Below are 13,575 nucleotides of genomic sequence, written 5' to 3'. Positions count from 1 at the left end.
TCTCTCCTGCCTCTGAATTCCTCTGCCTTTACCTAGAGCCCTTGTTTAACATCAATGATATTTCATTTCCTTGTATTGCAATGCAGTGCAGTAGAAGGAATATTGGATTCACATTGACAAGTGGATTGTGCTACTTCCTAGCAGTGTGACCTCCAGCAATTCTTTTAACCTAACCCAAGCCTCAGATTCTGTATCTGTAAAATGAGGATAATATGACCTGCCCTACCTACTTTATAGGGTTGTTGTGAGGGTCATTTGTAAATTCAGGAAAGTGCTTTGCAAAGTTAGAAGTTGCTATAAAGTGAATGTGAGAAAAAAAAAATCAGTTAACTTTTCCTATTTCTTTGTCTCAGTTACCCAGCTAGATTTAAGTTCACTGAGGTTAAGATGTCTATTTTATCCCCACAGTGTATGTACAGTATGTTTTCTTGAGTTATGTGCAACTCTTCATGTCCCTATTTGGGTTTTTTTTTGACAAAGATACTGGAGTGGTTTGCCATTTCCTTTTCTAGTTCTTTTTACAGATGAGGAAACTGAGGCAAATAGAGTGAAGTGAGTTTCCCAAAGTACCACAGGAAGTAAGTGCCTAAGGCTGGATTTGAATTCAGGAAGATTTCTTCTTGATTCCAAGTCCAGCACTCTATTTACTGTGCCACCTAGTACAGCAGCTCTATAATATATATTTGTTAAATGAATGAAGATGGAGCCTTTGGTGGGAAGAAAAGCTAATAAACTAAATGTATATTACAGGGATATTGAGACTCAGTCATCATCCTTTGTCTTCCCTACTTAACTCCCTTTTCCAAACTTCTATAATTTAGATCTTCAGGTCTTTCTTGACTTACCCTAGACATAGAGAAATTAGCTTTTCATCTAATGTTCCTAATGCTGCTTGCCCATTTAACCTGGTGAAGCATCACAGAGGAGGGGACATGATTTTTTTTATTGTGGTTTATTATTATTCATATACATAGCAGTACTGTTGTATGTCATATCAGAGTCAAGTCTTTCTCTAATCTTTCAGTCATGACAAGTAAGGAACCCTGATTCTCAAGGGCTACATTGACAGACCACAAGCTTAGGGCAAATTCTACCAAGCCAGAGAGGCTTGTGATAGACCATATCTGTTATCCAAATGCTAGACTAACTAAGTCCCCAATGGCTCATTACCAGAAGGGGGACCACCCTGTGACTATTTTTTTCAGCCACAACTGAATAGACCATCTCTTAATATGGATGGTGGGAGGAGCAGGCCACTTCCTGAATTTGTCAAGGAAGCACCCACACTGATAAAATCACAGATCTTTTGAAGTAATAAAGAATGGCACGCTTGATCCTAAGGGATGGGTTGGGCAGATGGATGGGATGAATGAAAGACTTCAGAGGAGTGAAATGCCATAAATTTGTTTTAGCTCCTTAAGGGCACCATGTTCCTATTTGCAGTCCTGGAAGAGTTAAATATTCAAGAAAAAAATGACAACTAGAGAAATTTTCATCCTCATTTAGCTAGTTCACCTTAGGACCATAATCTTAAATAATAAGGGGTTTGTATCTGGAACTTAAAGATTTGGTCACAACTAGAAAGTACTAATGAATCACCTCAATGTGAATTAGTCCTGTTATGTTTTTTTTTCCTATCCCTTCTCTCCCCATCACTTTTTCACTCACCCCCACCATAAATTCTTCTGATTCTATAACAATAATATCTAGCATTTCCACAAGATTTTAAAATATAAGTGTTAAGTGGGTCATATTTACAGAGGCATCCCCAAAGTCTCATTTTAAGCTTTAATAATTTAAAACATCACTAATACTTTTGGAATACCTCGAATTATCTCATTGGAATTTCATAATTACCCAGTCAAGTAGGTCCTATAGACAATATTATAACCATTTTATTATAATTGAGGAAATGGAGATTCAGAAAGATTAAGTGATTTATGCATTGGACACATAGTAAATATCAAAGGTGGGATTTAAACTTAGGTGTTCCTGACTGTAAGTCCAGCTCTCTATCCCCACACTGACTCTTCAGTACCTTGCTCCTTGGCACTACTGGGCAACAGAACCACCAGCTCATATCTTAAATTTAAAAGTGGCTCCCCCCAGAGTCTCCCAGTCTGAAGGACTTCAATGGAAGAATATTGGCTTTACACACACCTGAGTAGTTCCATACCAATGTATAGAGATACTGAGGGTGTATTTTCTATTTCTTGTGGAACCATCAGGAAGTTATTAGCCTTAAATGAACTTGGTCTTGGGCTCTGTGGACCTTTAGAATGAATTCAGATCCTTCCTGAGATGACCTGATAGTTGTGAACCCAATCACGAAGATGATGAACCATAATGGAAGAGTTGGAATTGTGCTCTGTGTCTAATTAAAATTTTCAAGGAGGGGAGAGAGTGGAACAGAACCAAGATGGTGGAGTACAGGCAGCAACCCAGATGAACTCTTACAATATTTCCCTTCTAATGAGTTTAAAATAACTCCTAGAGTAAATTTTTGGAGTAAAGGAGCCAATAATAGGTCAGAGTGAGCCATTTTTCTAGTTTAGCACAACTTAAGTAGTCAGCAAAAGAGATCTAGTACACCAGGGTTGGGCCCAGCCGAGAGTGATATGGCAGCAGGCAGCACCAGCACCAGCAGTAGTTGCAGGCTTTGGAGGCAGCTGTGACAGTGGAAGTAGCAGCTTTGGGAACTCTCAGCCCAAAGATGATGGTAAGGAGGTGAGACGGCTGGTCAGAAAGAGATTATAGCAGCTGACACTGATCAGAAACTATTGCCCATATACAGTTCTGAGTCACAGTTCCAAGGTGGAGAGGAACACATGATATTAGTCAAAAGGGAACAGAATCCCTGGTTTCAGCTCCAAGGCAGAAAGGAGCCTTAGCACTTGCAGCTGCGTGAGAACAGGGACCATGATCACAGTTCTAGGGCCAAGAGAAGGGCTAGCATTTGTGGCTGCAGGGGAGCAGGCTTTCTTGGGTAAAGACCAGAATGCAGACTAGGAGAGCAGTGACCATACCTCTCCATAAATCACACTACCTTGGAAGCACCAAAAACTTGTAGATCCCAAGAACTCATTATGAAAACAGAAGCATACAAAAGACTGAAGCTTGGGGAAATGTCTCCTCACCCCCAGGGGATCACAGTCCAACTTCAGCATGAAGTTCTATGTTGAGAAAGAGGCTAGAAAAATAAGCAAACATGAACTCATCCAACCATTCTGGAGAGCAATTTGGAACTATCCCTAAAGAGATATGAAGCTGTGCATACCCTTTGACCCAGCAATACCACTATTACGTCTTCATCCCAGAAAGATCATAAAAAAGGGGAAAGGACCCACATGTTTATATTTATAGCTGCTCTTTTTGTGGTGGCAAGGAATTATAAACGGAAGGGGTGCCCGTCAATTGGGGAATAGCCGAACAAGATATGGTATATGAATGTAATGGAATTCTATTGTGCTGTAAGAAATGATGAGCAGGCAGATTTCAGAGAAACCTGAAAGGACTTACATGAACTGATGCTGAGTGATATGAGCAGAATGAGGAGAACATTGTACACAGTATCAACAACATTGTATGATGATCAACTCTGATAGACTTAACTCTTCTCAGAAATACAATGGTCCGGGGGCAGCTAGATGGCACAGTGAATAAAGCACCGGCCCTGGATTCAGGAGTACCTGAGTTCAAATCCGGCCTCAGATACTTGACACTTACTAGCTGTGTGACCCTGGGCAAGTCACTTAGCCCCCATTGCCCTGCAAAAAAAGAAAAAAAAGAAATACAATGGTCCAAGATAATTCCAAAGGACTCATGATGGAAAATGCTCTTCACATCCAGAAAAAAGAGCTGTGGATTCTGAATGCACATTGAACCATACTCTTATTATTTTTTGAGGTTTTCCCTTTTGTTCTGATTCTTCTTTCACAACATTACTAATGCAGAAATATGTTTAATGTGATTGTGTGTATATGTATATATATATACATACATATATATATACATATATATATAACCTAGATCAGATTGTTTGCTGAATGGGGGAGGCGGGAGGGAAGGGAGGGAGGGAGAAAAATATGGAACTAGAAATCTTATAAAAACAAATGTAGAAAACTATCTCTACATGTAGCTAGAAAATAATAAAATACCTTTATGATCAAAAAAAGAAAAATAAGCAAACAACAACAAAAACTTGACCATAAGAAGCTTCTATGGTGGCAGAGAAGACCAAGAAATAAACTCAGGAAAAACATATGAGCCTCAAAGAAAAATGCTAACAGGAATTCCTGGAAGAATTAAAGAAACATATAAGTTGTAGAGGAAAAATTGGGAAAAGAAATGAGACTGATGCAAGAAAATTATAAAAAGAGAATTAACATCTTGGTAAAAGAGTCACAAAAGTTACTGAAGAAAATAACATTAAAAATAGAATTGTCAAAATGGTAAAAGAGGCACAAAGATTCACTGAAGAAAAGAACTCCCTATAAAGCAGAATAGGCATAATGGAAAAGGGGGTAAAAAAATTCAATTAAGAAAATAACTTCTTTGAAAGTAGAATTGGCCAAATTAGAAAAAAGTACAAAAGCTCATTGAAGAAAGTAACTCCTTAAAAATTAGAATTAGGCTAGTGGAAGCTAATGACTATTGGGCATCAAGAAACAATCAAAGTCAAAAGAATGGGGAAAAATGGAAGAAAATATGAGACATCCCATTGAAAAAAGCAACTGACCTGGAAAATAGATTGAGGAGAGATAATGTAAAAAATATTGGACTCCCTCAAAGCTATAATCAAATAAAGAGCCTAGACATCATATTTCAAGAAATTATCGAGAAAACTGTCCCAATATCTTAGGTCCAGAGAATAAAATGGCAATTGAAAGAATCTACTGGTCAACTCCAAAAAGAGATCTCAAAATGAAGACTCCCAGGAATATTAGAGCCAAATTCCAAAACTCTCATGTCAAGGAGAAAATATTTCAAGCATCCAGAAAGAAACAATTCAGATATGATGGAGCCATGGGTAGGATCACACAAAACTTAGCAGCTCCCACATTAAGGGAACAGAGGACTTGGAATATAATATTCCAGAAGGCAAAGAGAGGCTAGGATTACAGCCAAGAAAAATCTACCCAGCAAAAATGAGTATAATACTTCTAGAGAAAAAAAAATATTTAATGAAATAGAAAACTTCTAAGTACTCATAATGAAAAGATCAGAAAATTTGACATTCAAACACAAGACTCAAGATAAGCATAAAAAAGTAAACATGAAAGAGTAATCACATTCCTATTTGGGAAGATGATGCATGCAATTAATTTTTAGGGCAGGTAGAAGGAGTTTACATAGATAGAGGGCATGAGTGTCAATCAATTATATTTGGATTATCTACCAAAAATGAAGGGGTGAGAAACAGGAATGCACTGGGAAAAGGGAGAGGTAGAATGGGGAAATCATCCTTTCATAAAAGAGGTGCACAAGGAAGAGCTTTAATAGTGGAGAGGAAAATGGCAGGGGGTAGCAGGCAATGCTTGCACCTCACTCTCATCAGAATTGGTTCAAAGAAGGAAGAATACACACACTCTCTCTCCCCCTGCCTTTCAATTGGGTATATAAATCTATGTTACCCAATTAGGAAAGGTAAGGGATAAGAAATATGGGCTGGGGATGATGATAAAAGAGAGAGAGAGGATTAAGGGAGGCAGTGGTAAGAAGCAAAACAGACTTTTAAGGAGAGACAGGATGAAAAGAGAGAAAAAAGGATAAACAGAAGAAAATAGGATAAACAGAAGAAAATAGGACAAAGGGAAATACACAGTAATCATAATTGTGAATGTAAATGGGAGATCTCACTCTTAAAACAAAAGTAGAGAGCAGAATGGATTAGAAACCAGAATCCAGTAATATATTTTTCACAAGGGACAAACTTGAAATAGACACATACAGTTGAAATGAAGGGCTGGAGCAGAATCTATTATGCTTCTCTGGAAGTAAAAAAGACAGGGGTAGCAATCATGATCTCAGACAAGCAAAAAACAAAAATAGACCTAGTTAAAAGAGATAATCAGGGAAACACATTATATTAGGATGATCTAGAAAATGAAAAATAAAAAAGTGAAGGGGTAAGAAAGGTGGATGCACTGGGAGAATGGGAAAGGGAGAAGTAGAATGGGAGGAAATCCCTATAGACAATGAACTTAATACAAAAATGTTTACAGCAAGTTTCTATGAGAAAGTTCTCATTTCTCAAATATATAGGGAACTGAGTCAAATTCATAAAAATAATAGTAATTCAATTGATCAATGGTCAAAGGATATGAACAGGCAGTTTTCAGAAGAGGAAAGAGAAGCTATCTGTAGTTGTATGAAAAATTGCTCTCAATGACTATTAATTAGAGAAATATAAATTAAAAGAACTCTGGAAGGGACTAAGGAAAATATACTAATAAAATGATATACTAATAAAATGTTGAAATTCTGAACTGGTCCAACCATTCTGCAGAATAATTTGGAACTATGCCCAAAGGGCTATAAAACTATGCATATTCTTTTAGGTCTGTATCCAAAAAAAAAAATCAAAGGAAAAGGAAAAGGCCCTATATGTACAAAAATATTTATAGCAGTTCTTTTTGTGGTGGCAAAGAATTGAAAATTAAGGGGATACTTATCAATTGGGAAATGACTGAACAAGTTGTGGCATGATTGTGATGGAGTACTATTATAAGAAATGATGGGGAGGTGGTTTCAGAAAAATATGGCAACACCTATATGAACTGATGCAAAGTGAAGTGAGAACTGAGAGATCATTGTGCACAGTAACAGCAATGTTGTAATAATGATCAACTGTAAAAGACTTGGCTACTCTGATCAATAAAATAATCTAATATATGATGAAAAAATGCTCTTCACCTCCAGAGAAAGAGCTGATGAAGTCTGAGTGCAAATTGAAGTATAATTTTCTTTCTATCTTTATTTTTATTTTTTTAATTTTTTGTGATATGTCTAATATGGAAATATGCTTTGCATGATTTTACATGTATAATTAATAGATATAATTTTTCATGCTTTCTCAGTGATTGGGAGAGAGGGAGAGGATCTGGAACTCAAAATTTAAGAAAAAATGTTAAAAATAACAAATTTTTTAAAAAGATTAAAATCTGCAGGCCTGTCCTTTCTCTTCTATTTCTTTATCCAAACTGTCTCAAATTATAGGTTTGACTGGCAAGGAATAAGTCACTGAAAAAGGGTTTCTTGGCATCAAAACTAAGAGACCAAGGTGCTGATCTTGTATTATCCATCTTGGTGATATAAATGGCTACCTTAATTGGACAGAGAGAGATTGTTTATAAAGACTTCCTATGGAATGAAATAGTAGTTTAGACTTTCCACCATTAACTAAAGGGGTGTCTATTCTCTGCAATTGAGCAGCATTTCATATATAGTAAAAATCCCTCTTATTTGGTATGATTGGGGTTTGGTTGTTTTGCTTCATTAAATGTTCTGGTTAATGTATGACTTTGGTGGGATTTGGGGTGATGTAGACTGATGATGTCACTGGCATAGGCAACTCTCAGTAAGGAAGCTTCCTTTTATAATACAAATTAAAACTTCTTCTGTAAGTTTGATAGTCAGAGAATTGCCTGGGGCCACTCAGAGGTTTAGTGACTTTCACAGGGACCTATAGAATGTGTCAGAGGCCATACCCTGGCCTTCCTAACTCAGGCCAGTTCTCTATTCACTATGCCTTAAGAGTTACTAAATCTGTATGTTATTCATGAGTTATCAACTTGCAATGAATTTGAATTTAATAAAAAAAACTCAGAACATAATTTTGTCCTTGATTTAGGAAGCATTTCAGACATTCTATGAATATCATTATATAAATTATCATTATATAAATAGATATATGGAATTGTTGGTTGGTATAGAATTCGATGAGTACTGAACAACGGGTAGTGTGACTTTACCATTTTTTTGCCATCTAGGAATAAATGAATTGTTCTGATAGGCTGTGTTCTGAATAGTAAGTGAATAAATTTAAAGGGCTCGTGTGACATTTAATAGAAATTTGTGACAGAAAGGATCCTTAGAAATCTAGTCTAATCTCTTCCTTTTGCACAAGAGGAAACTTAAGTCCAAGAGGTTAATGGTATGTCCAATTTCAAATAGCAAGTTAGTGTTAGATCCAGGCCATCTCAGGTCCCTGATTCCCAGTCAAGTACTATTTCTAATGTACCCCATTGTCTCTTTGTTGGGTGTGCTAAGTGAGTTTTCTCCTGTGTTTAACTGTAGGTCTCAGTTATGAGTACAAGTTAAGTTTGAAAGAGGAAATCATAAACAGCAATGTTCTCACTACTCCGACTTTCTCTTTAGAGCCATTGGAATCCAGTTTCTCATTTTCCTTTTACACACCTCAAATATCTCTGCATGTATTGAAAGTGAAGGTTGAGACAATCGAGATGTATAAGTAAATGAAATTGTTAATTCTCGTGTAAGCTTTGAGGTTCAATTACTTAATGCTTTGGGCTACTCATTGATGATTTGCTTCCAGGCTCAAAGAGCCATTGAATGTCATACTCAAGAAAGGAACCAAATTTTAATTATTTTTTTTTCTCTCTTCTGCTCAGGCTCCAGAAAAGTGAATCTTTCTTCATGGTACTATGATAGAGGTTGGGCAAATATATCAAATATGACTTTCAGCAATGGAAAACTAAGGGTCAACCAGGATGGCTTCTACTACCTCTATGCCAACATTTGCTTCAGACATCATGAAACTTCTGGTGGTCTAGCCACAGAATCTCTTCAGCTGATGGTGTATGTCACTAAAACCAATGTGAAAATCCGAAATTCTGATACTTTAATGAAAGGAGGAAGCACTAAATACTGGTCAAAAAACTCAGAGTTCCATTTTTACTCCATAAATGTGGGAGGATTTTTTAAACTAAGGTCTGGTGAAGAAATAAGTATCCAGGTATCCAACCCATCATTACTAGATCCTGCTCAAGATGCAACTTACTTTGGGGCTTTCAAAGTTCGAGATATCGATTGAGCCTCAAGTTTTGCTGGTAGTCATTATACATTTCCTAGGGTGTGTGTTTATTTTTAATAATTTGTCAGAAAGATGTTTCATAGCTGTGTCAGACTACTAGGAGACATGACTTAGAGCCTTCTGAGCAGAATTTTACCCTCGGATGTGTGCATCTGACTGCATGTACACATAGAAAGGGAATATCTGGACTCGAGATATATTCCAACATACAGGCTTTATTACACAATGGTTTATATATTTTGTAATAAATTCCTAGAATTAAACTGGAGTATGGCATCTATGGTTACCTTCATGAAACACGGCTTTTGGGCTGTTAGAAGGGGCTACACTTGATGCCTGGTCTTGCTACAGTTTCATGCCACTAAGAGGCTAAACCTGATAGGATTTCATCCTAATTGCAAGGGGATCATCTGAAGAGTTGAGTTCTTTTGAATTGTTGCATCATGCTAGAACCTGCAAATAATTTTTTTTCTAAAGAAGAAAGAAAAAAATATGTATTTTTATATAATATCTAAAATTATATTTCAGATGTAATGTTTTGTGCAAAATATGTAAATTATATTTGTGCTATAGTATTTGATTCAAAATATTTAAAATGTCTTGCTGTTGGCATATTTAATGTTTTAAATGTACAGACATATTTAACTGGTGCACTTTGTTAATCCCCTGGGGAAAACTTGCAGCTAAAGGAAAGAAAGATTGTTTGCTAATAGCAAATGTAATATATTTCTTTGTTCTTTTTAACTTAATAGATTTTTCAGACTTGTCAAGTCTATGCAAAAATTAAATGAATTCCATGAATAACGAGTAGAATGTTGGTCACCAGGTGCCTTTCAAATCTAGAAACTAATTGACTTTAGGAAGCTGACATTGCCAAAAAGAATACATAATGGGCCATTGAACTCTGTCAAGAGTATTTATGTAATTATTGAACAGGTGTTTTTTCTACAAGTGCTGCAGATTGTGGATTTTGGACTTTTTTTAAGTGTAAAGTTATCAGAGGCATATTGGCCAAAGAAACCATCTTCAATTTAGTAGGGATAATTTTATACTATACAATAAAAATATTTTCATTTTTCTTTTGGTATAAAAATAAATTTATATGAAAAGATGCTTTGAGATGCTGTGGTTTCCTGTTATACTTGTTTTTCTCTATGATTCCTTTTTTCCTCATTATACTCATATAGTCTATAGCTCTTTCCAGATTTTATTGGGAGAAATGTGGATTCAATTAAAATTAAGGAACAAAACCCATTAAATTAATGAACCCTTGAACTCTGATAAAATAAATGATGAGAGATTTGCACATGTTGGTAATCAGGAGTCAAAGAGGCTTTGCAAGTTAAAAAAAAAGGGGACCTATATTTACACTGAAGACCAAACATACTTAACACCAGGTCAGAGTACCCTTGGGGACAATCAGCCATTTGCTCAGTGACCTATGGGATCACCTGCCATTTTTCTACTTTGTTTTTTCCATTGTGGCGGAGGAAGCAATGAGGATCTCATAGATTTGCATCATGGGAGTTTGCCTTTGGGAAGCTATTTAATGCTGGTGAACTAATTAAAGGCAAATGATATAAGAAAAGGAGACACCTGATGAAGATCAGTTTGCAATAATTATGGTATAACCTTACCACCAGCAAATAAGGAGTCCTGATAGTATTAATAGGAAGGAAAATAATGAACAAATGCTATCAGAAGAAATACTGAGTTTCGCCTAACATAGAAGTAAGGCTAAGGCCCAAATCATACGTAAAACATGTCCATCCACTTTTTTTTTTTTTTTTTTTTTAGTGAGGCAATTGGGGTTAAGTGACTTGCCCAGGGTCACACAGCTAGTAAGTGTCAAGTGTCTGAGGCCGGATTTGAACTCAGGTACTCCTGACTCCAGGGCCAGTGCTCTATCCACTGCGCCACCTAGCTGCCCCATCCACTTTTATTAAAAAAGCAGCGGGGGCAGCTAGGTGGTGCAGTGGATAAAGCACTGGCCCTGGATTCAGGAGTACCTGAGTTCAAATCCGGCCTCAGACACTTGACACTTACTAGCTGTGTGACCCTGGGCAAGTCACTTAACCCCAATTGCCTCACTAAAAACGATAACAACAACAACAACAAAAAAAAAACAGCAACAACAAACTTTAACCCTGTTCTTAAGAGAAGTTTAGCATTTGCTATTAAAAACTATAACAATGGGGCAGTTAGGTGGCAGAGTGGATAGAGCACCGGCCCTGGATTCAGGAGGACTTGAGTTCAAATCCAGCCTCAGACACTTGATACTTACTAGCTGTGTGACCCTAGGCAAATCACTTAACCCTCATTGCCCAAGCAAAAGAAAAAAAAAGAAACTATAACACTAAGCTTCAAAATAAGTCTGTGAGGTAGATTGGTCTAGTGAAAGACCCTTAAGGGCAGGGACATTTTAATCATTTTTGTCTTTGCTTCACTAAGACCTAGAACAGTGCCTGACACATAGTAGGTGCTTCTTGAAATGAGATGATATAAAATATTTCTTCCAGTAAAGTTTCATGTAAATAAAATGCCCTGGAGGGCAGGGACTATTTTTAATTTCTTCATTGTATTCCTAGTGCCTAGCACTGTGCCTTGCATATATTAAGTGATTAATAAATGCATGTTAGATTGGATTGAAGATAGAAAATTTTGGTTTTTCCTCTCCAGAAATGATATATGATGCTTAGACAAGCCTGACTGGGCCATCTAAGTGCTGATAACAACCCAGTAATATTGATCCCCTCTTCTTCCCGCCCCCATCAAACATATCTTCATTTTCTCTCATTCATTCTTTCCTTAATTTCACAATTTTTCTTCCTCTTCTTTCTTTTGCTTTATCCTTTCCTTAAAGAGCTGTTGTAAGGAAAATATTTTGCAAGCTATTAAGCCTTGAGTAAAGGTGAGTTATTATTCTCCCCCATCCATACCTTAGGATTCTCGGTGGGACAAATGAGCATTGCTTTGCCCCATGGGTGGTCCTCAGGCTTAAAGGGCTGGCCATTGGCCTCTGGGGAGACACTCAGATTGGGTCATGGCAGAAGCTGGAAACTAGTTACTTAGGATGTTTAGCTATAGCCTCAGGCACTGCCAGAAAACAAAAGCTTAAGAACTCTTGTGACAAATAGAATTATTTGTCTTTTCTTGGTATTGTGGTAAAAACTATTTGTGGTAAAAATTATTGGAATTTTAGTTGACTCATTTGGGAGGGGCCACACCTGGCCCACCCTGAAGTTACGTATGCTACTGAGGTCAGAAGGAGAACTCTCCATAGGCAGTTTTTGAAGGACCTCCCCTTTTGGGGGAGGAAGATTGAACACTCCCTGAAGGGAAGCAGAGGCTCTTCCAGAACGTGAGCTCTCTCTCTGGCTTCTGGCTTTCCAGTGGCACAAGCAACTGTAGACTTTCCAGGTTTTGGTGAGTAAACACAGTAAACCCTAAATTCCTTTGAATTAGCTTAATTGGAAATGATCTGGGGCTTGCATAGGCTAAGTTTAGAGTTAAGAGTATTTATCTGTATTTCTTTTTCCTATTTCCTTATCTTTGATTTTTATTAGTTTCACCTTTGTTGTTTAATTAATTCCCAAGTTATAAAATCTGATCCTTCTGTGAATTAAAGCTGCAAGGCTCCTTTCTTATTGGCCTGGGAGAAATATCTTAAAGGGCAGTTCAGAGGGGAGGGTAAACCTAAAGGTCCCTCATATTTCCAAGACCCCAATATTTTGGCGAGTCACCCAATTAACGCTCCATATATCAAATTTTGGCTCTCACAGTACAGTGGAATGAGAATTGGGTCAGAAGTCAAAGGAACTTGGCTATGTGATCTTGGGTAAGTCACAATTTTTATAGCTATAAAATGGAGATCGTAACATGTATAGAACCTGCCACAAGGTTATTGTTAAGAAAGAGGTTTGTAAAATTCTGTATAAATGTGAATTCTTGTTCTTGTTACTTTTCCACCTGAGGGAGTTCTTCAGTTAAGTTCAACAAACATTTATTAAGTCTTTGAATAGTATCTGTGTCCCCAGTATTGTGCTAAGAACACTGACCTGTCTTTTCCTGAACAAGTTTCTATAACATATGCTCCATGCTGCTGAATCTTTTATGATTATGGAGAAAGCTCAGTCTTTTCTCTTTCTTCCTTCCTTCCTTCCTTCCTTTCTTATAATACTGAGTAACTTTTCCTTTCTTTCCAATAATACCTGCTCATTTTATAGCCATAGGAAACTGGAGTTCCATTTCCCCAGTTTTGTAGGCCATAATTAGACTGTCTTCTGCCAAGTGCTTGTGTTGTATCAATAGCTTTAGTTTGGCTTAAGAGGTTAATTATTGGGGCAGCTAGGTGGCGCAGTGGATGGAGTGCGGGCCCTGGATTTGGGAGGACCTGAGTTCAGGTCCAGCCTCAGACGCTTTACACACTTACTGGCTGTGTGACCCTGGGCAGTCGCTTAACCCCAATTTCCTCACAAAAAAAAAAAAAAGGAGGTTAATTATTGGTCATATATTTATAT

At 37.1% G+C, this 13,575-nt stretch overlaps 1 protein-coding gene across 1 annotated transcript in view; it reads left to right on the top strand.

Annotated features, from left to right (window-relative positions):
• The window catches only part of TNFSF11 (TNF superfamily member 11), a 54,954-nt gene extending 45,899 nt beyond the window's left edge, over positions 1-9,055 (top strand). The window contains exon 5 of the mRNA XM_043990641.1: positions 8,634-9,055. Coding sequence (XP_043846576.1) covers positions 8,634-9,055 — 422 coding nt within the window. The remainder of the gene's footprint in view (positions 1-8,633) is intronic.
• Positions 9,056-13,575: the final 4,520 nt, after the last annotated feature.

Source organism: Dromiciops gliroides, chromosome 3 (assembly GCF_019393635.1).
Source record: "Dromiciops gliroides isolate mDroGli1 chromosome 3, mDroGli1.pri, whole genome shotgun sequence".
NCBI lineage: Eukaryota > Metazoa > Chordata > Mammalia > Microbiotheria > Microbiotheriidae > Dromiciops > Dromiciops gliroides.
This window is presented reverse-complemented; position numbering and strand designations above follow the sequence as displayed.